Source organism: Artemia sp. Qi Xiang Cuo, chromosome 11, assembly GCF_049724085.1.
Source record: "Artemia sp. Qi Xiang Cuo chromosome 11, ASM4972408v1, whole genome shotgun sequence".
Lineage (NCBI taxonomy): Eukaryota > Metazoa > Arthropoda > Branchiopoda > Anostraca > Artemiidae > Artemia > Artemia sp. Qi Xiang Cuo.
Genome location: NC_142804.1, coordinates 33,298,832 through 33,323,032, shown reverse-complemented (window position 1 = coordinate 33,323,032; position 24,201 = coordinate 33,298,832). Strand labels below are relative to the sequence as shown.

At 36.6% G+C, this 24,201-nt stretch overlaps 1 protein-coding gene across 1 annotated transcript in view; it reads left to right on the top strand.

The window, feature by feature from the left end:
- The window catches only part of LOC148946901 (glucose-induced degradation protein 8 homolog), a 54,827-nt gene extending 32,380 nt beyond the window's left edge, over positions 1–22,447 (top strand). The window contains exons 2-5 of the mRNA XM_089097186.1: positions 13,611–13,807; positions 19,063–19,260; positions 20,116–20,235; positions 22,274–22,447. Coding sequence (XP_088953312.1) covers positions 13,611–13,807; positions 19,063–19,260; positions 20,116–20,235; positions 22,274–22,357 — 599 coding nt within the window. The 3' untranslated portion in view covers positions 22,358–22,447. The remainder of the gene's footprint in view (positions 1–13,610; positions 13,808–19,062; positions 19,261–20,115; positions 20,236–22,273) is intronic.
- The last annotated feature ends 1,754 nt before the right edge of the window (positions 22,448–24,201 follow it).

Sequence of the window (24,201 nt, the reverse complement as noted above, 5' to 3'; positions counted from 1 at the left end):
AGAGCTGAAACAGAACTGCGCAAGTATATAGGATACATATCTACAAAACTCAAACCGATATATGTGATAGAATCTACGTCATTATATGTAGAGATCTCACAGTAGAAATAAGTCTTATTTCTTGTTTATGCTTCATTATCCTTGTGAACCTGATGTTTTTAAATCTATAGTAATTTCCGAAAATATTCTTTATATCCTTATCAATCTGCTCAAGCTCTTGGCCGACCAAGGTTGGACCAACAGGTATGATCATGCGACCCTTTGGAGCCAGCTGGCTTAACAGCTAGAAAAAGTTTAGTCTACTCACTATCCACTAAATGTATTTATAGTATTTAAACTGCTGTTCCTGATTTACTTTGTTTACTACAAAATAGTCAAACCAATAAAGTATTTTGTTTTATTTTAACATTAATAGTAAATATAGTTTTTTTTTATTATCAAGGACCATAATTAGAGTACGATCATGCAATCCTTTGCTGCCAGCTGGCTGAAAACATAAAAAGTTAGTATACTCCGGTACTCCCTATCCATTTAGCATATTTGTATTATTTAAATTGCTGTGCCTGATTTACTTTTTTGCTACAAAAGAGTCAAGCCAGTAAGATATTGTGTTTTATTTTAACATTAATATGTAATATAATTTTTTTATTACTAAAAAATATACTTTGAGAATCATCATGCGACCTTTGCAGCCAGCTGACTGAACAGCTACAAAAATTTAGTCTACTCCCTATCCACTTCATATATGTGTGCTATTAAAAATTGTTGTGCCTGATTTACTTTGTTTACCTCAGAATAGTCAGATCAATAAGATATTTAGTTTAATTTTAACACTAATATTAAATATTAAAGTTTTTTTTAGCTATAAAAGATTATTCGTAGATTATGATCATGCGACCCTTTGCAGCCAGCTGGCTGAACGCTTGCAAAAAGTTAGTCTACTCCCTATCCACTTCATTGAGGGGGTCCCTGACTGGTATGGGAAGATGTTGTAAGAAACATTTAAGGAAAAGGAGAACTTCTTGGGAAGGTGTAAAGAAGGAGGTCTTAAATGGATTGGATTGGAAGAGGGGCTTGAGTATTTATGCTGGCCTCAGATGGCTATAGTATACAGTGAGTCATTAGCAGTAATAGTAGTAGTACTATTCGCTTAATTTATTTCATATTTTTTTACTGCTGTGCCTGATTTGCTTTTTCTACTAGAAAACTTTGGGATTATTAAGATATTTTGTTTTGTTTTAACACTAATATTAACTACTAAAGTTTATCTTTAAGCTTTTCTTTTAGTCAATCATGACTTGAACGAAGGGCTTCTATTAAATAACTGTAGTGCGCTACCTAATGTTACCATAGTTGTCATTGCGAATAGCAACTGAAACGTGATTAACTTTCATTTCTTTCAAGGCAACCCTAAATGATCTTGGGAGTTTAAAAGTTTGTTTTCTTCTAGGACTGGGAGGGGATCAACAGTATTGTGACTAGAAATTAGTTTATACTTAATTGTGAAGTTTTTCTATGCGAGGAAGGGTGCTGAAAAAATATTCTACAAGAACACTGCCCAGTTTCCCCCTGTATACATACATACTTGTAGCCCACATTTGTATCTATAGTTTGTTTCAGAATTTTCCAATTGGTGTAATAACTGAGCAGCAAACTAAGCTGTTTGAAACTTAAACAGTTCGTGGTAACAAACTGTAAGTAAGGAGCGACCCGGCTCAACAGTAACCGAAACTCTAAAAAACGGAATTTTTATGTCAATAGATATATCAAAAGAATTATCTTTTTATGCTTATTTCAAATATGTACGTTTTATTAAGTCTAGTCTTACTTATCAAAAGTTATGAGCCTGAGAAAAATTATCTGATTTTCGAAAAAAGGAGGAAACACCCCTTAAACGTCATAGAATCCTAATGAAAATCTCACCATCAGATTCAGCGTGTCGGAAAACCCTACTGTAGAGGTTTCAAGCTCTTATCTGCAAAAATGTGGAATTTTGTACTTTTTGCCAGATGAAAGATCACATGCGTGTTTATTTGTTTATTTTTTTTTTCCCACGGGTGATCGTACCAATCCAGTGGTCCTCTGACATCGGTGAAGGGCTCATTTGAACGGAAATAAAGTTTCTATGGGGATATCCCCAGATCTTCCACGGGGAGGGAAGTTTCCAGGGGGTAAATTTTTCAGGAAAAATTTTATGCTTTGGAAATTTGTCAGAATTCCTATACGAAACACTTCTTATGTCTTGCGTTTTCTTGGCCGACTCAATTTTACTTTTGGAGATGTTATGGGTAATTGTCCAGGGTAAATTTTCACCAAGATTGAATTCTCTAGAGAATAATCTCTAAGGAGGAGGGATTTTTGCATGGAGGTGTAGTCAGATTTTCTGGCATTATTTAAAAAAAACGATCTGAAATTAAATTAAAAACAAGGTTTTTCAACTGAAAGTAAGAAGCAACGTTAAAACTTAAAACGCATATAAATTATCGCGTACATGAGGGGGTCGCTCCTCTTCAGCATCTCGCTCTTTACCCAAAAATTTTAATTCTGTCCAATTCTTTAAGAACGACTCCTGAAACACTATGTTCGTTAACTTAGAACAATATGAAGCTTTTCTTAACAGAGCTAAAAAGCTTTAGCGTAAAGAGTGATGTGTTGAGGAGGGGTATCCCCCTCATATGTAATGATTTCTGTTCGTTTTAAGTTTTAATGTTGCTCCTTACTTTCAGTGCAAAAAAACGTTTTTTTTTATTTAAGTATTAAAGAGCTTGTATATTCATGTCATTGTATTATACAAGCAAGTTATCCGTTGCTAAAAAGAGTGGAAATGTAGGGCAACGACGAATTAAGAGATGGTGATTAATTGTTGTGTTATAAAAGTACATAATAGAAGAAAAGCGGAGCACAATATTTCAGAAAACTGTTTTCTTCACCAACGGTTGAGGGGTGTAAAACACTGAAAATTTTCAGTTAGACAAGTAAGGTGGAATGAATAAACTATGTTTTAATACTGGTCCAGGTCAAAGTTCTGCCTTTTCACTGTGATGATATCGTATAACTAGCTAATGATGCCATCAGGTAGAGAGGATTATCCTCGGGGAGTGGGAAATTACATACAAATATAAACATCTTGACCAAATAATAGCTGCACAAAGACCTTTCCCAGATATTAATTAAAAAAACTTTTTTCACAAAATAAGTTTTTAAAAGAAAAGTAAAGAACTCCATTAAACAAAAGATGAGCAAAAATAGAATCAAATAATCTACCAAGCTTGAAACTACCACAAATCAGCATCGGTAAATAAATGAAACCCAAAACGAACAGAAATTACAATAAATAACCGAGTCAAACCCAAAAAGAGCAGAAATTAACATAAGTTGGGCTCAAAACCCCTATGCCTTCCCAAGGCCAGAACATGATTTGTACTTTGCTGAAAAAAATATAAATGTTTTTACTTTTATAACTTTAATAAATCAAATAATATTAACATTTTGATTACTAAAGATCAGTATATGTACTAAACTGACAATGCACATTCATTTGTATTTTTTTCAGTAAAGTGCAAAATAAAGTCAAACGGGAGTGTCGGCTTGGGAGGGGGATTAGTTACCCTTCAATCACTTTCGACTATTAGAAAGGGCATCAGCCCTTTCTATTTTCAATCGAATGAGCCCTTTTCGAAGTGCCTGCGACAACTCCTTCGATACAAAGTGCCCTGGACTAAACAACAACAACAACAACAAAATAATACATTATACCGACATCGATCTTTACTATAAAAATGTCAAGCCTCCCAATCACTTTCGACTATTAAAAAGAAAGGCACTAGGCCTTTCGATTTCCAATCGAATGAGCGCTTTTTGAGTTTCTACGACAACACTTAATATAAACACCTTATATGCCCCCTGGGCATAAATTACACAGCCCCAAGGGCTGTGAGGGTGGTTGTCATCCTCTAAGACCTAATTTCCAGAACTTTCAACTACGTTAAACAAAATGGCCATCTCAAAATTTTGATTGGATGTGTCTGGGAAAATGATGGGCGTGAAAGGGGCGTTGGAGTTTCTCTAATCACTTTCAACTATTAAAAAAGGCGCTAGCCCTTTCAATTTCCAATCAAATGAGTCCTTTTGAAGTTTCTACGACAACGCTTTCAATAAAAACCTTATATGCCCCCAGGGGATAATTTATAAACCCCGCCCTGAGGGCTGGGGGGGCTATCATCCTCAAAGACCTAATATCCAGAACTTTCGACTACGTTGAACAAAATTGATATCTCAAAATTTTGATTGGATGTGTTTGGGGAAATGGTGGGCGTGAGAGGGGAGTTAGTTGCCCTTCAATCACTTTCGACTATTAAAAGGTCATTAGCCCTTTCAATTTTCAATTTAATGAGCCCTTTTTGATGTTTTTACAACATCGCTATCTATAAAAACCTTACATGCTCCCAGGGCATAACTTAAAACCCATACCCTGAAGGTTGTGGGGGCGGATGGGTTGTCATCCTTAAAGACCTAATTTCCAAAACTTTCAACTACATTGAATAAAATGGCTATCTAAAAAATTTTATTGGATGTGTTTGGGGAAAAGGTGGCCGTGAGAATTGGGTTAGTTGCCCTCCAATCACTTTCGACTATTAAAAAGGGCACTACCCCTTTGAATTTTCAGTCGAAAACGCATTTTTTTAAGTTTCTACGACAACGCCTTCTATAAAAACCTTATATGCCCCCAGAGCATAACTTACAACCCTTGCCCTGAAGGCTCTGGGGGAGTGTCCTCGTCAAAAAATAATTTCTATTTGGAAATCAACTACGGTGAACAAAGTGGCTATCTCAAAATTTTAATTGAATGTGTTTGGGGGAATGATGGGCGTGGGGTGGGGCTAGTTGCCCTCTAATCACTTTAGACTATTAAAAAGGGCATCAGCCCTTTCTATTTGCAATCGAAAGAGCCCTTTTCGAAGTTCCTACGACGACTCCTTCGATACAAAGTGCCCTGGACTAAACAACAACAACAACAAAATAACACATTGTACTCACATCGATCTTTACTATAAAAATGTCAAGCCTTCCAATCACTTTCGACTATTAAAAAGAAAGGCAGTAGGCCTTTCGATTCCCAATCGAATGAGCCCTTTTTGAGTTTCTACGACAACACTTAATATAAACACCTTATATGCCCCCAGGGCATAAATTACACAGCCCTAAGGGGTGTGAGGATGGTTGTCATCCTCCAAGATTTAATTTCCAGAACTTTCAACTACGTTAAACAAAATGGATATCTCAAAATTTTGATTGGATGTGTCTGGGAAAATGGTGGGCGTGAGCGGGGCGTTGGTGTTTCTCTAATCACTTTCAACTATTAAAAAAGGCACTAGCCCTGTCAATTTCCAATCAAATGAGCCCTTTTGAAGTTTCTACAACAACGCGTTCTATTTAAACCTTATATTCCCCAAGGGCATAACTTACAACCCTTGCCCTGAGGGCTGGGGAGAGTGGTTTTCATCCTCAAAGACCTAATTTCCAGAACTTTCTGCTACGTTGAACAAAATGGCTATCTGAAAATTTTGATTGGATGTAATTGGGGGAATGGTGGGCGTGAGAGGGAGGGTTAGTTACCCTCTAATAATTACCAACTATTAAAAAGGGCACTAGCCCTCTTAATTTCCAATTGAATGCGCCCCTTTTGAAGTTTTTACGACTACTCTATCATTAAAAACCTTATATGCCCCCAGGGCATAACTTACAACCCTTGCACTGAAGGCTCTGAGGGGATTATCATCCTAATAGACCTAATTTCCAGAACTTTCGACTACGTTGAACAAAATGGATATCTCAAAGTTTTGATTGGATGTGTTTGGGGAAATGGTGGGCGTGAGAGGGGGGTTAGTTGCCTTTTAATCACTTTCGACTATTAAAAGGGCACTAGCCCTTTTAATTTCAGTTTAATGAGCCCTTTTTGATGTTTTTACAACATCGCTATCTATAAAAACCTTACATGCTCCCAGGGCATAACTTAAAACCCATGCCCTGAGGGTTTTTTTTTGGGTGGGATGGGTTGTCATCCTTAAAGACCTAATTTCTAAAACTTTCAACTATATTGAATAAAATGGCTATCTAAAAAATTTTATTGGATGTGTTTGGGGAAAAGGTGGCCGTGAGAAATGGGTTAGTTGTCCTCAAATCACTTTCGACTAGCCCTTTGAATTTCCAATTGAATGAGCCCTTTTTCAAGTTTCTACGACAAAGATTTCAATAAAAAGCTTATATACCCCCAGGGTATAACTTGTAACCCTTGCCCTGATGACTGTGGGGGGGAGTGTCCTGCTCAAAAGTATAATTTTCTGAAATTTAAACTGCGTGGAACAAAATGACTATCTAAAAATTTTGGTTGGATATGTTTGGGGAATGGTGGGCGTTAGAGGGGGGTTAGTTACCCTCCAATCACTACCAACTATTAAAAAGGGCACTAGCCCTCTCAATTTCCAATTGAATGAGCCCCTTTTAAAGTTTTTACGACTATTCTATCATTAAAAACCTTATATGCCCCCAGGGCAAAACTTGCAACCCTTGCACTGAGAGCTCTGATGGGTTTATCATCCTAAAAGACCTAATTTCCGGAATTTTCGACTAAGTTGAACAAAATTGATATCTCAAAATTTTGATTGGATGTGTTTGGGGAAATGGGGGGCGTGAGAGAGGGGTTAGTTGGCATTTAATCACTTTCGACTATTAAAAGGGCACTAGCCCTTTTAATTTCAGTTTAATGAGCCCTTTTTGATGTTTTTACAACATTGCTTTCTATAAAAACTTTACATGCTCCCAGGGCATAACTTACAACCCTTGCCCTGAGGGTTTTTTTTGGGGGGGGATGGGTTGTCATCCTTAAAGACCTAATTTCTAAAAGTATCAACTATATTGAATAAAATGGCTATCTAAAAAATTTTATTGGATGTGTTTGGGGAAAAGGTGGCCGTGAGAAATGGGTTAGTTGTCCTCAAATCACTTTCGACTGTTAAAAAGGGCACTAGCCCTTAGAATTTCCAATTGAATGAGCCCTTTTTCAAGTTTCTACGACAAAGATTTCAATAAAAAGCTTATATACCCCCAGGGTATAACTTGTAACCCTTGCCCTGATGACTGTGGGGGGGAGTGTCCTGCTCAAAAGTATAATTTTCTGAAATTTAAACTGCGTGGAACAAAATGACTATCTAAAAATTTTGGTTGGATATGTTTGGGGAATGGTGGGCGTGAGAGGGGGTTAGTTACCCTCCAATCACTACCAACTATTAAAAAGGGCACTAGCCCTCTCAATTTCCAATTGAATGAGCCCCTTTTAAAGTTTTTACGACTATTCTATCATTAAAAACCTTATATGCCCCCAGGGCATAACTTACAACCCTTGCACTGAGGGCTCTGATGGGGTTATCATCCTAAAAGACCTAATATCCAGAACTTTCGACTACGTTGAACAAAAGTGATATCTCAAAATTTTGATTGGATGTGCTTGGGGAAATGGTGGGCGTGAGAGGGAAGTTAGTTGCCCTTCAATCACTTTCGACTATTAAAAGGGCACTAGCCCTTTTAATTTCAATTTAATGAGCCCTTTTTGATGTTTTTACAACATCGCTATCTATAAAAAGCTTACATGCTCCCAGGGCATAACTTAAAACCCATGCCCTGAGGGTTGTGGGGGGGGGATGGGTTGTCATCCTTAAAGACCTAATTTCTAAAACTTTCAACTAATATTGTTGAAAGTTTTAGAAATTAGGTTAGAATTTAGTTTTATAAATTAGGAAAGTTTTAGGAATAAAATGGCTATCTAAAAAATTTTATTGGATGTGTTTGGGGAAAAGGTGGGCGTGAGAAATGGGTTAGTTGTCCTCAAATCACTTTCGACTATTATAAAGGGCACTAGCCCATTGAATTTCCAATGGAATGAGCCCTTTTTCAAGTTTTTACGACAAATATTTCAATAAAAACCTTATATAACCCCTGGGCATAACTTATAACCCTTGCCCTAATGACTGTGGGGGGAGTGTCCTGCTCAAAAGTATAATTTCCTGAACTTTAAACTGCGTGGAACAAAATGGCTATCTAAAAATTTTGATTTGATTTGTTTGGGGAAATGGTGGGCGTAGAAAGGGTGTTAGTTGCCTTCCTATAACTTTAGACTATTAAAAAGGGCACTAGCCGTTCAATTCTCCAACCGAATTAGCCCTTTTTGAAGTTTCTGCGAAGACGCGTTCTATAAAAACCATATATGCCCCCAGGGCATAACTTATAACCCTTGCCCTAAGGGCCGTGGGGGAGTGTCCTCCTCAAAAACATAATTTCTATCTGAAAATCCACAACACTAAACAAAATGGCAATCTCAAAATTTTGATTAAATGTGTTTGAGGAAATGGTGGGCGTGGAAGGGGTGTTAGTTGCCTTTCAATTACTTTCGACTATTAAAAAGGGCACTAGCCATTTCAATTTCCAAACGAATGAGCCCTTTTTGACGTTTCTAGGACAACGTGTTCTATAAAAACTTTAAATGCCCCCAGGTCTTTTTGCTCTTTCGAAGTTTCTATAACAACGCTTTCAATAAAAACCTTATATGCCCCCAGGGGATAACTTACAACCCTTGTCCTGAGGGCTGTGAGGGGGTTCTCATCCTCAAAGACCTAATTTCGAGAACTTAAAACTATATTGAATAAAATGGCTATCTCAAAACTTTTATCGGATGCGTTTGGGGGAAAGGTGGGCGTCAAAGGAGAGTTAGGTTCTCTCCAATCACTTTAGACTATTAAAAAGTGTACTACCCCTTTGAATTTCCCATTGAATGAGCCTTATTTGAAGTTTCTACGACAAAACTTTCTATAAAAACCTTATATGCCCCAGGGCATAACTTACAACCCTTGCCCTGAAGGCTTTGGGAAATTGTTCTCGTCAAAAAAATAATTTCTATTCTGAAATTAACTACGCTGATTAAAATGGCTATCTCAAAATTTTGATTGAATGTGTTTGGGGGAAGGATGGGCGTGGGGGTGGGGCTAGTTGCCCTCCATTCACTTTCGACTATTGAAAAAGGCAATAGCCCTTTGAATTTCCAATCGAATGAGCCTTTTTTGAAGTTTCTACGACAACGCCTTTTATAAAAACCTTATATGTCCCCAAGGCATAACTTACAACCCTTGCCCTGAAGGTTTTGGAGGAGTGTCCTCCTCAAAAGCATAATTTCTATATGGAAATCAACTAAGCTGAACAAAATGGCTATCTCAAAATTTGGATTGGATGTGTTTCAGGATATGGTGGGCGTGGAAGGGGTGTTAGTTGCCTTCCGATCACTTTCGACTATTAAAAAGGGCACAAGCCACTTCAATTTCCAATTGAATGAGCCCTTTTCGAAGTTTCTACGACAAGTTCTTCAATATGAAGTGCCCTGCTCTAAAGGAAAAGAATAAAAAATGATACATTGCGCCAACATCGTTCTTATATGCCCTCAGGGCATAACTTAAAACGCTTGCCCCGAGGGTTGTGGGGGAGTGTCCTCTTAAAAAACATATATCTATATATGTTACATGCTCTCTCTAAAACCTCTATATATATATGTTACATGCTCGCTATCTATAAAAACCTTACATGCTCCCAGGGCATAACTTAAAACCCATGCCCTGAGGTTTTTTTTTGGGGGGGGGTGGGTGGGGGGGGGGGGTGGGGTGTGATCCTTAAAGACCTAATTTCTAAAACTTTCAACTACATTGAATAAAATGGCTATCTAAAAAATTTTATTGGACGTGTTTGAGGAAATGATGGGCGTGTGGGGGCTAGTTGCCCTCCAATAATTTTTGACTATAACAAAGGGCACTATCACTTTGAATTTCCAATCAAATGAGCCTCTTTTGAGTTTTCTATAACAACTTCTTCTATAAAAACCGTATGTGTCCCAAGGACATAACTTTCAACCCTTGCCCCAAGGGTTGTGGGGGAGTTTTCTCTTCAAAAACATACTTTCTACCTGGAGATCAACTAAGCTGAACAAAATGGTTATCTCAACATTTTGATTGGATGTGTTTGGGGGAATGATGGGCGTGGGGGGACTAGTTGCCTTCCAGTTACTTTTGACTATTAGAAAGGGCACTAGCCACTCCAATTTCTAATCGAATGAGCCCTTTTCGAAGTTTCTACGACAATTCCTTCGATACGAAGTGCCCGGGTATGGAGGGAAAATAAATAAAACATTGTGCCCACATCGTTCTTTACTTAGGCATCGCTATCGCGCTGCATATGATTGAGCTATTTAGTTTTAAATTTATTTTAAAGCTTTTTTTCAATTATAGTTGTTATGGTTACTTACATACTTGAAATTATACAAGTTTCTTTGTCAAGTCTGTTTATATAGATTTTTATTAAACAACTGTATTTTTTGGCATATAGAAGCTTACTTATGGTAGAATTCTACTATGTTGTCATAGTTATGCTATAATGTTTATTATTCCTTGTAAATTCTTATCCTGAGTCGGAAAATAAGGTGCTTTTTTTTATTCACGTCTAATTATTGCTGAGTTCGGCTTTATAAGACCAATTAACAGGAAGTGTAAGGTCATATCGCTTTTTTATCCTATATGAAAATGTAAAATGAATTTGTATTGATTTTTACATAATCCAAAACCTATCTGAATCAGGACTTTAAAAAGGTGAAGACCTTAAGATTGTTATAAAGTTCAACTTCAATTCTGAAAAAAAACATAAAGACAATATTTGTTTATTCTAACGGGTGTTTTTTGTTACTACTACTATTATTAGCAACTCACTGCACCACCAAGCCAGCTGAGACCAACACAGCTACGCACAATCCTCCTCCATCCCAATCTATTTGAAGCCTCCATTTTCACACCCGCCCACGAAGTTCCCATTTCTTTTAAATCTTTCTTTATGACGTCCTCCCACCCCACACGAAGACGACCTGCTTTCCGTTTAGCTCTAGACGGTTGATCGAAAAGAACAATCTTCGGCAATCTGTCATCCTTCATCCGCATAACGTGCCCTAGCCACCTCAACCTTTCTTTCATTATAGCCCTAGAGAGCGGTATTGAACCACATTTTTCGTATAGCCTATTGTTTGAAATACGGTCATTCAGCCGGGTACCCAGAACAATCCTTAAGCAATTTCTATGGAAAACATCTAGCAAATCTTCATCCGTTTTTCTGAGCGCCCATGCTTCAGAGCCATATTTGACCACTAACATTACTGTAGCTTCTAATATTCTAATCTTGGTTTGCAGACTTATCTTCCTATTCTTCCAAACTTTTTTTTAACTGTGAAAAAACACCCCGAGCCTTGGCTATTCTACTTTTAACATCTTTACTGATTCCACCATCTTCACTAATAATACTACTAAGGTAAGTGAAGCTGCCCACCTGATGAATTTTTTCATTACCCAACGTCACCTTTTCATCTTCACTTATTCCTAGCCTTAGTGACTTAGTCTTCTTAACATTAATTTTTAAACCTATTTTAGCACCCTGAACTCGCAAAACCTCTAAAAGTTCATTCATTTTGCTCACACTTTCATCTAGGATGCTTAAATCATCAGCATAATCCAAGTCCAGGAGACTTTTTCCTCCCCATTTGATTCCGTTGTCTCCCATTGCTTTTCCTGAGCTTCTTAAGACAAAGTCCATCAAAATAATCCATGTAAAGGGGGATAGAACGCAACCCTGATTAACTTCTGATTTAATACAAAACCAGCTGCTAACTTCATTTCCTACCTTAACCGCAGCACTGTTATTCTCGTATATAGCACTAATCACTTTAATGTATTTGTCTGGTATACCATACAAGGATAAAACCTTTACTAAAGCTCTTCTATCAACATAATCGAAAGCTTGCTCATTATCTTTAAAACTGAGGACCAAAGGTGTTTGACAACTCAGGCACTTCTCAATTATTAGCCTAATTGTGAAAATTTGGTCGACGCATCCTCTACTTTTCTAAAATCGCACTTTTCTTCTCTTAAAACTTTGTCTACGGCATTTCTCAGTCTAAAAAGTATCATATTACTAGGTAATTTACTACCTAAAGGGAGCAGACTAATGCTTCGATAATTACCACACTCAGTTTTATCACCTTTCTTAAATAGTGGTTTAATTCAGGTTTTCCTAAAATCGTTAGGTACTTCCCCTTTTTCAAAAATCATATTCATAATCTTCAGTAGCTTATTTCTAACCGTAGAGCCACCGTATTTAAAAAACTCGTTTACCACCCTATCAGCACCTGGAGCCTTATTATTTTTAATCCTTATAATACTGTCGCTAATTCTTCCTCACAAAAAAATCTTCCTTCACATCCAAGGTATCACAAACTTTTTCATTTTCCTCTATATCTGTTCCTGCAACTCTTATCTCAGTTAGGTAATTTTTCAAAATGTTCGGCCCTTCTCTCTTTACTTCTTTCCTTATCACTATTTGTGGCCCCACTCCTATTTTAAACTTGGCCAAGTCTGGATTGACTACTCCCTCTCAATTTATTAAAATGCCAGTACAATATTTTACTATTATGCCGTCTAGCTGCATCTTCCAGATCCTCGGCAATTTTATCCATGGCCTCCACTTTACACGACCTTAGTTCATATTTTAATGCTTTCTCCACTTTCTTTACATTCCTTTTGTTTTCATATGATCTATCACTCAGATTATTCTTGCACAAGTCCTTTCTCCTTTCTATTAAACATAAAGCTTAAACTCTCAAGTTTAGTATTCAACTGTTCCTGGAAAGTTTCTCTCAAATTCTCATTCTGGAGTCTTCCAACATCATAACTTTCCGGGAGGAAGTTATCCTTCCGATATTTCGGCTTTAAATTAACCCTTGACGCTACTAGATGGTGATCTTTACTTTTAACATCAATAACAGCACTCCTATATACCCTAGTATCTTGTATTGATCCTGCCAGTCTTCGGTTTACTATAACATATTCAATAAGGTTCGCTGTCTTACCATCACGTGAATGCCATGTTACCAATACCGTGAATACCTTATACGGCACCAAGGGGGCTAAGGATACCTATAAGCCAGGAACTAGGCAGGAAAAAAGAAGAAATAAACCATTGAATTCCTTATTCATTGCTATTTCCAAGTTAAATAATCATTGATGTTACAATGGTATAACTGCCCCCTTCCCCCACCCCCCATAATAGAGTCAGATATAGCCTTAGGCTGTGTAGACAAGTTTGCTGATTTTTTTTTATACTTTTAACCCTCATGATTTTCCTGTTTTATTTTTACCTTTTCAATTTTGTTTGTTTTACTTTCATTAATTCACAGAAATCATTGATTTTTCATAAAGATACAATTAATTATTAGTGTTGTATTACACCAAATTTATCTTCAGTTAAAGTCTTGCCCAAAAGTCCAAGCAATGACTTTATAGCTCCTTAGATCAAACTGTCTTTCCATGCTATCACTGTGTTAGGGTCCACTGTGCGCAGGCAGACTCATTATTTGATTAATCTGTGGTCATTCATCTTCACAAGGGAAAAAATAAGTATTGCTTGTGATCAAAGTTTTTTTTATGAAGTGGTTATAATTGATTATTATCACAACTAATATGTTTTATTATCATTTGCAGAAGGATTCAAAGATGCAGCAGAGAAGTTTGCTGCAGAGAGTGGCTTAAAACCAACAATTGAATTGGATTCCATGGATGAGAGAATTAGAGTAAAGGAAGCCCTTGAATGTGGAAAAATTGAAGAGGCTATCCATCTAATTAATGAAAAATATCCCAGCTTATTAGACAAGGACCATACCCTCTATTTTAGATTGCAGGTTTGTGGCTTCAAGGCTTGTATGAACCTATAAAAGATTATGATTTTTCTTTATGTAGTAGTAAAAGTGGCTTAGATGGCTTGGAAACATCCTCAGGAATCCCCCTCCCTTAGAGCGATTCAAAAGACAGCCTGGACAAACTGACAAACTAATAGTCTGATTGTACTTATTTGTGGCTTCCCCCCTATTTCCCCTAAGTGTTGTACCTTCCTTTACCTATGATATAAGCCCTTTATGGGTTTTTTGATAAGTAACAAAAGTAGGAGCGTTACTTTTTCTTTACAAAAGTAAAGAAAATTGATCAGAGGAAAAGAAATTGCATTTGGTGGCATCAAAGTTTAATGAGCTTTTCAGCCATTTGGTAAAAAAAAATTGAGTTGGTAAAATAGTGGTGGAAAACACCACTATTTTCCTGGCTCAATTTATTATTTTTATTTTTTGTTTTGGTAAATAAGCTGATGGAAAAAAATACAATGAAAAAAGATGACATGAATATGACAAAAAAAACAATAAAAAAAGATCAGTGAGTAAAAAAAAACTAAGCTTAATAGCATTACCACCAAAATCAGTTGGTAAAAATGACCAACCATTTGGTAAAATCCATTGTCTTCCTCTCCCCAAATATTTTGGCTAGTGACACCTCTACCTTTTACTTGTACTATATTATAAGTGTTGTTAATGATTGTGTCTTTGTTTGAAATTTCGATTTAGCTACTGCTCTTTAATTCAATTTATTGGTGCATCCTGTCAGAAGTTGGATTTTAAATCAGGCTTTACATAAATTCATTGATTTCTTTGACTCATAAGATTGCTTTGCTGTTTAATAGGTGATGCAAACCTTATTCGCACCTGGAGAATTTTAAACGCAGGTGTCTTTTTCTCAATTACAGGTCTTTTTGCCATTGAGTATTTTTTTTCTAAATGGCGAAGGAGAATACCTAGCTTAAGGGGGGACACAACAATGAATTTAAGGAAGGTCCTGTTTGAACATTAGTCTATATAGTTTACCTAATATACTATAGCCTTCTTAGAATCATTTGTCCTATATTTGACTAGGGTCTGCTACCTGATTGGCCAACTACTTAACCTCTATTCTCAAAGCACTTGAAATTCTTCTCTTGAGGCTCTTTTGTCATAAGTAGTAAAGATAGGATTGTCCATAAACTCTAAAGCAAGAGTGAAATTAAAACTTCCACAAAAACTTTTTTTGTGGAAATATTTTTTAAAATTAATTTCTGTTTGTTTTTAATTGGCATTGTCTTTTTCATTGGTTTAGAAAATATTATTTTAGAATATTTCGACGTTTCATAGGCAGCGCAATCGCGCTGCCTAAGTAAAGAACGATGTTGGCACAATGTGTTATTTATTTTATTTATTTATATTTTTTTTCCTTTAGACCAGGGCACTTCGTATCGAAGGAGTTGTCGTGGAAACTTGGAAAAGGGTTCATTCGATTGGAAATTGGAATGGCATAATGCCCTTTTTAATAGTCGAAAGTGATTGGAAGGCAACTAACACCCCTTCCACGCCCACCCCAAACACATCCAATCAAAATTTTGAGATAGCCATTTGGTTCAGCGTAGTTGATTTCCATATAGAAATTATATTTTTGAGGAGGACACTCCCCCACAGCCCTCAGGGCAAGGGTTGTAAGTAATGCCCTGGTGGCATAAAAGGTTTTTTTTATAGAAAGCTCTGTCGTAGAAACTTCAAAAAGGGCTCAATCGATTGGAAATTGAGAGGGCTATTGCCCTTTTTAATAGTCGAAAGTGATTGGAGGGCAACTAACCCTCTTCTCACGCCCACCTTTTCCCCAAACACATTCAATCAAAATTTTGAGATAGCTATTTCGTTCAACATAGTTGAAAGTTCTGTAAATTAGGTCTTTGAGGATGACAATCCCCTCCCCCCACAGCCCTCAGGGTAAGGGTTGGAAGTTATGCCCCGGGGGCATATAAGGTTTTTATATAAAGTGTAGTCATGGGAACTTAAGTAGAGGTACATTCGATTGGAAATTCGAATGAATAGTGCCTTTTTTAATATTGAAAAGGGATCGGAAGGCAACTAACACCCCTACCACGCCAACCTTTTATCCAAATACATCCAATCAAGATTTAGAGATAACCATTTTATTCAACGTAGTTGAAAGGTCCGGAAATTATATTTTTGAGGATGACACTCCCCCTACAGCCCTCAGGGTAAGGGTTGTAAGTTAGGCCCTTGGGGCATGTAAGGGTTTTATTGAAAGCTTTGTCGTAGAAACTTGAAAAAGGGCTCATTCAATTGGAAATCCGAAGGGCTAGTGCTCTTTTTAATAGTCGAGAGTGATTGAAGGGCAACTAACCTTCTTCTCACGCCGACCTATTCCCCAAACACATCCACTCAAATTTTGGGATAGCAATTTTGTTCAACGTAGTTGAAAGTTCTGGAGATTAGGTCTTTGAGGACGACAGCCCCCCCCCCCCAGTCCTCAGGGCAAGGATCTTTAGTTATGCCCTGGGGGCAGGCTTTTTATAGAAAGCGTTGTCGTAGAAGCTTCAAAAAGGGGTCATTCGATTGGAAGTTAAAAGGGCTAGTGCCTTTTTTAACAGTTGAAAGTGTTTGGAGAGCAACTAACGCCCCTCTCACGCCCACCATTCCCCCCAACACATCCAATAAAAATTTTGAGATAGCCATTTTGTTTAACGTAGTTGAAAGTTCTGTAAATTAGGTCTTTGAGGCTGACAACTCCCTCACAGCCCTCAGGGCAAGGGTTTTAATTTATGCCCTGGGGGCATATAAGGTGTTTAAAGAAAGTGTTAACGAAGAAACTCAAAAAGGACTCATTCGATTGAAAATTGCAAGGGCTAATTCCCATTCTAATAGTCAAAAGTGATTAGAAGGTTTGACATTTTTATAGTAAAGATCGATGTGGGTGCAATGTGTTGTATTATTTTTTTTTTTTTTTTTTTTTACCAGGGCACTTCTTACCGAAGAAGTTTTCTTAGTAACTTTGAAATGGACTCATTCGATAGAAAACATAGAGGGCTAATGCTCTTTTGAATAGTAGAAAGGTATTGGAGGGTAACTAGTCCCCCTCCCGCGTCCACCCTCTCATTTGCCCATTATGTTTAAAAACTAAATGTTGCCTTGAGATTAAATCAAAATGAACTGATCTCAGCAGTATCCCAAGAACGACTGAGGGTATTATGTCAAACCTTTGGGGCTACTTCTGCTCTTAATATTTAACCAAATCTAAATAGCATAAGTGTATCCAAGCTATCAAAGAAAGTAAACAGATTTATTTTTTTTTGCGAATGGTATCAAGTTTTCTATTTCAGGTCAACTAGAGGAGGTATAAAACTAAATTAAACACTGCTATTTGTGTCCAGATTTTTAAAAGGGTGTTGGTTGTTAAAAATTGCTGAAAATTTTTCTCCAGCATACAAATAGCAGGCCATGCTGTAATGTCTTAAATAAAAGAAAAGATTTAAAGTATTATTTTCTTTTTCCCTGAAAAGATTATGTCAATATAAAACGAACAAAAATTAATTAAAAAAAACTTTTTCCACAAAACAAGTTTTTCAAGGGAAAGTTAAGAGCTGCATTAAACCAAAAATGAGCAAACTTAAAATCAAATAATCTACCAAGCGTGAAACTACCACAAATCAGCATTGATAAATAAATAAACCCAAAACGAACAGAAATTACCATAAATAACCGAGTCAAGCTCATAACGAGCAGAAATTAACATGAGTAGGGCTCAAAACCCCTATGCCTTCACAAGACCAGAACATAATTTGCACTTTACTGAAAAAAAGACAAATAAATGTGCATTGTCAGTTTAATATACATATACTGATATTTACTAATCAAAATCTAGATATTATTTGATTTATTCAAGTTATAAAAGTAAAAACATTTACATTTTTTCAGTTAAGTGCAAATTATGTTCATATATATAAACTCAGAATATTTTGCCTTGCTGAGAAATTAACACGAAGCATATACAACATGTATCAAATCAGGCAAGTCGTCAAATGTCTTTGGAACCTCTAGTCATTGATAAAATCAGGACCTAAAAATGGAAATACCTTGGACATGTTGCATGAATGAAATATGACTGAATGCCCAAGTTTAACCTCCATTGGAAACTAGCAGGAACGTTACAAAGAGTAGGACTAAAGAATGTCCCACCAGCATTATCAAAGGGGTCCACTAAACGAAAATACATCCATAAAACCACACTGGAAAGACTTTATGGTAGCACCTTAATTAAGGAATGTCTGGCTTTTATCAGTAATCTTTGTGAGTCTGAAGGCCCAGGAGGGTCTACAGTAAGCTTATATTTACAATGAAAAGGACCTTGTAACGACAAAATAATATTTGAAAATAACTTGAGTTTGAAAATTGGATAACTGGCATCTCATGCAGGGATATAACCCGGACTTGACCGAAATACTTTTTTACAACTGTCTCTGGATTATTGAAAGAGAGGCCAATTTTGGGACCAAAAGTTTGCTATTTTGAATAGATATTAAAAATAACAGGTCCTTCTTTATTTTCTTTTTTTACATGTATTTGTGGTAATATAAGAAAGTTTTTTTGAAGCGAGACTAGAGTCCAAATTTTACATTTTTAAAAAAGATTTTGGGAAAAACCACATCATTGACTTATAGTTCTGTTGATTCGTAATAATTACAGCTGCTTTACATTGCCATTCCATAATTTAAGAACTTAAAATGATCTGTGATCGACCGACTAAAAGTAATCAGCCAATCAGAATCACGTTTACGTTCTTATGAGCCTCAACTGAGCCAGCGTGATATGCCTACTTAGCCATTGTGAAACCACTTTAATAAGAAAAGTAACAAGAATATTTTTGCCTTCTAAATCGAAATGCTTGTCACTATAAGCTAAAAGTCCATACTTAAATATACTTTAGCATGTTCTATAATTTATAAGGAAAATTATTACAATGAATCTTAGATTTTTTCCCACTAAGTGATAGGTTTGTTGATGGTAAGACCAGCTTACAAATCGCTTTTGCACCACAGAATTAACTTAAAATTTAAAAGGGAGAAGATGAAATTTCAGCTTGAGTGCTGAAGTATAGGAAAATTTAAAAAGGATGATTTAAAAATTCTCTTTCTAAATATTTATACGGCCGTCCTTACAATTTGTAATTTGGCTCATTCTCTCCATTGTTTCCTCCTTAGACTTGATTTATGTTGCCTCTCAGTAATCTGCTCTTAGTTCATGTGCCTTTTTTGTAGCAACAACAAATGATTGAGCTAATAAGAAATCAAAGAGTAGAAGAGGCACTTCAATTTGCTCAAGATCGCCTTGGAGAATGTGCTGTTAATGACCCAGCTGTCCTCCCTGAAGTTGAAAGAACTCTTGCGTTATTGGCGTTTGATGATCCAGAGAAATCCCCATTTGCTGATCTCCTACAGCTTTCACATAGACAAAAGGTAACATTTAAAACTTTTGAATGCACCCCTACATGTTGGCAAAATATATCAATTAAAAAAAAATGATGTTGAGGAGAAGCAATACTTGAGTAACAGAGTTGCTGGTATGCTCAAGGTGTATGGGTAACTTAAAAGAGTGGGTGCTAGTGCCAATGCTAAAAAAAAACAAAAAAATATTTTTCGTTGAAGAGGAAAAGTTCTACGTTGTTTTGTAGCATTTTTACTGTGCAATAGCAAGTCAAAATTTGTGTAATTGGTAAAATTAGTATACTAGCAAGTGTCTGATTTCAGTGTTTAAAAAAAACTTAATTATGAAGCTGGAGAAAAATGCCAAGAGATATCAGACGCTAGATGGCAATTGTGTGTTTTTTTTTTGTTAATACTAGTGTCAGTTTCAAGGACAAGATCAAAGCATAAATTTATTTATAAAACACTTGTAAATGACCTGAAAATATTAATAAAATAAAGACTTATCCAAGAAAAGACGGTAAGGTTAAGCATACTAGTTTGCATGTCACAAAATCTGGGGAAAAAACCCAGAAGTTTGAGATATTACTGTTCGTCTCACTAGTATCAAACAAAATGTCAAGATTTACTGCAAAGGAGAACAAAGTGTCTCAACCAAAGTTATAATTAATAAAACCTTCTTTTAAAAAATAAATGCCCAACATTTTGTAAAATGAACTTTATTACAGAGTCAAATGTACGTAATGTTATCATCCAATTACATTTTTGAGTGACCTGAAGTGGTCACATAATATTTCTCAGTAAGTGTACTAGCACGATAGAAAGTGAATTACAATCATTCTAAGTATTTAATTTGTTGTTATTAGCGAATAATTTATTTTCTTGTAGGTATCTGGTGAAGTAAATGCAGCTTTACTTCGTTGTGAAAATCGAGGGCGAGACAACCCCAAACTTGTTCAATTTATTAAGCTGATACTCCTATTCCAAGAACAGCTAGATAAGAAAAGGGTGCGTACTTGTTCTTAAATGTATATTAAATTTAAAAAAAAACAAAGCTTTTTAAGGAAAAGTAAAGAGCCTAATAAAAATTCAAAGGAATGGAAATTACTATGAGTAAATAAATCAGACCCAAAACTAACATAAAGTGTGATCAGAGCCCAGCTACCCCCCCCCCTCCCCCAACACACACACACACAAACACGTTGTGATTTCCTGAGATGTATCCAATAGATGTTTTGAGACAGTCCTTTTATTCAAAATAGTCCAAATATCATAGAACAAGGCTTTTGAGGTTGATACAAACCACCAGAGCCTGAGGGCAAAGGTCGTAAGTTATAACCCTATGGCATTTAAGGCTCTTATGAAAGGGATGGTTTTATAAGCTTTAGAGGTGACTCATTTGGTTGAAATTGGAATTTCTAGTTCCCTTTTAAGAGTCAATAGTGATGGAGGTCAAGTAGGCACCCCCCACCCAATTACCCCTCTTTTCACCAAATGAATCTTATTAAAATTTTGCGACGGCAATCTTGTTTAAAATAGTCCAAAGAACATATAAAAATACTTCCAGGTTTGGCACAACCCCCCAGAGCCCTGGGGCAAGGGCTTTAAGTTATGTCTTGAGGGCATATAAGGTTTTTATAGAATTTATGGTCGTATTAAATTCAGATGGGTCTCATTTGATTTTCAATTGGAAGTTATAGTACCCTTTTTAAGAGTCAAAGTGATTTGAGAGAAACCTATCATATCCCATAACAAATATCCAAACAAATTTTTCAGAGATCAATTTTTTCAGCTTTGTTCAAAGGTTCAGTAATTTTGTGTTGCAATAGTTGTAGTAGCATTAGTAGCAGTATACAAATATCACTTTTTTTTCAATGTCCCCTTCAGCACCCGATGGAATTTTTAACTTAATACCATCCATCAGTCCTGAAGCATTGCTGATATGTCCTCTTGACAACCTATATGGGCATAGTGTGTTTTGATTTATTTCAATACAGTTACAATATGCCCCAAATTTTTGCCTTGATACCCTTAGGCTTATTAGTTGTAGTAGTAGCACCAGTAAATATAGTAGTAGCAGTAGGAGTATAGTTAATAGTAGTAGTCATAGCTTTAGTAGCAATAGTAGTAGTAGCAGTAATATCAATAATAACAGTAGTTGTAGGAGTAGAAGCATTAGTATTTTGGAGCAAATATTGTCTTTTGGTTAGTTCAACATCCCCCATAACAAGCGTTGTAAGTTTTAATTTCACACACGAAACTGTTCCTAAGATATTGCTGACATGCCCTTTTGACAACCTGCATACGGATGGCAGATTGTCATCCATATAACAGAAATATTCTCTGAAAATTTCACCTTCATACCTTCATAGGTTGTCGATTTTGAGCTAGTCAGAATACACTGTGTGCATTAATTTAATGCTGCTTCTACGGTTACTGTAACTAACGACACTAATGGTATTAAGTTGAAACTTTTAGGGAATGTTTAGGAAGAGTTTCAATGAAACGTAAAACCTATATGCATGCATGTATTAAAAGGGCATATAAGCACTAATTGACATATAAGGACATAGGCAGCGATGCTCTATCATAGCTAGTAGTATCATTGATATTTTAAAGGAGCTAATTTGATTAAAAATTAAAAGTTCTAGTGCCCTCTTAAGAGTCAAAAGGGATTGGAGGGCAATCAGTCCTCCTCTTTAGCTCATAATTTTCCAGCCACTTCCAATGAAAATTTTTAAGACAGCCATTTTGTTCAGCATAGCTGAATGGTCTAGTAACTATATCTTTAGGGTTATTGGGTAGGTCAATCCCCCACAGTTATGTAATTTGTCCATTATGCTTAAAAACTAAATGTAAAACAATATGGGGCTTAACACACCTCCCTGAGGTAGTCCCATATCAATTTTTAATAGCACTATTGTATAGCTGTTGAAATGCTTATTCATTGGTAATGCAAATTTGTGTCGGCATCAACCTAAGCCCAATATTGAATCGCTCTTGAGAATAAGAAAAACAATCAAATTAATTATTTTCTATATTTTAGGTTAATTTCCCTCATATGACGGACTTTGTGAATGCTAAGTTTGAGACGCAAAATTGCAGCAGAAGAGAAAGCGTTGGGAAGTAGTGTCAGCTTATCATTTTTCTTTTTATTTTGGCTATTGCGACTGAGAAATGATTTTGTTCGTTATTTATTCGTATTAAAAACAGTTCTTGTTCATAATTTTTCCTTTTTGGCATTTTAATGACGTTGAAAGTACAAGTCAAAGACTTGGGGAACTCTAGTTGGTTTTCTAGAAAGGTTAGCGTCATAAGGACTTTCATTGGATAGGGCAACAGCGCTGCCTAAGTAAAGTGTAATGAGGGCACAATGTATTATTTATTTTTTAGTATTATTTTTTTGTGATTAAGACACTTCGTATAGAAGGAGCTGTCGTTGAAATTTCGAAAGGGGATCGTTCGATTGGGAATTGAAAATTCAATTGTTTTTCTTAAAAGTCAAAAGTGATTGGATAACAACCCGTCCCCTCCCCCCGTGCCTATCATTTCCCAAAAAGCTTTTGAGATAGCCATTTTGTTCAGCACCGTTAAAGGTTCAGAAATTATGTCTGGGGAGACTACCCCCCCCCATATCCTCAGGGCAAGGGCTATAAGTTATACTAGTTGCCCATTATTAACACATAAGGTTCTTATGGAAGGGGTGGTCGTAGAAACTTTGAAAGGGGCTCTTTCGATTGGAAATTGAAAGTTGTAGTGACCTTTGTAGGTGTCAAAAGTGATAAGAGGGCAACGAGCCTCCCTCAATCTAATTTCCCCAGATTTATTCGATCAAAATTCTGAGATAGCCATTTTGTTCAAAATAATTCAAAGATCATATAACAAGGCCTTTGGAGTTGGAATAACTCCCCAGAGCCTGGGGTAAGGGGTTGTACGTTATGCCCCGGGGACATATAAAGTTTTTACGGAAGGGGTGGCCGTATAAAGCTTAGAGGTGGCTCATTTGATCGGGAATGAAAGTTCTAGTTCCACTTGAAGAGTCAAAAATGATGGAGGGCAACTAGCCGACCCCCCCCCCCCCGCTGACGCCCTCTTTTCCCCAAACGCATCTGATTGAAATTGTGAGATAGCCATTTTGTTCAAATTGGTCCATAGAACATATAACAATGCCTTTGGGGTTGACACAACCTCCCAGAGCCAGAGTTGTAAGTTATGCCCCGGGGGTCATAGAAGGTTTTTAGAGAATGGGTGGTTGTATAAACTTTGAAGGTGGCTCATTAGATTGGAAATCGAAGCTCTAGCGCCCTTTCTTTTAAAGAGTCAAAAGTGATTGGAGGGCTACCAGCCCCCCCCACCCCCAATGTTCACCATTTCCCAAAACACATCCAGTTCGAATTTTTCTGACAGCTATTTTGTTTAGCATTGTTGAGCGGTTCAGTAATTATGCCCTTGGGGATCTCACCCCCCCCCCCCACCCACACACACAACCTTCAGGGCAAGGGCTGTAAGTTAGACAGTTCGTTCATTGTTTACATATAGTACATGTTATTGACAAAAATGGGCATGTTTGACCTTAACTTTCCAAAACGACGAAGGGCATTCAGTTGAGCCTTTCAGAGAAGGTTGAGGGGAGTGTCGAACTATATCAAAACACGTTATGTGCATACGGACTGTCAAAAGAGTGTAACTCAGGAATGACTGAGTATATTAATTTGGAACTTTCATAAAATGATAAGGGAGATGATCAATTGAAAAAAGGTAATATTTGCACGCTACTACTACTACTACTATAACTGCTACTATTACCGCCACTACCAGTAAAACTACTGTTCTGTAGCGATTACTACCAAGGCTAAGGATATTGAAATGAAGATCTGAGGAAACTTTGAGGGGAAAGTTGAACTAAATCAAAACATACTATTTGCATACAGATTGCTGATATAGGCGTATCAGCAGAATTTTTTGAACGGTTTA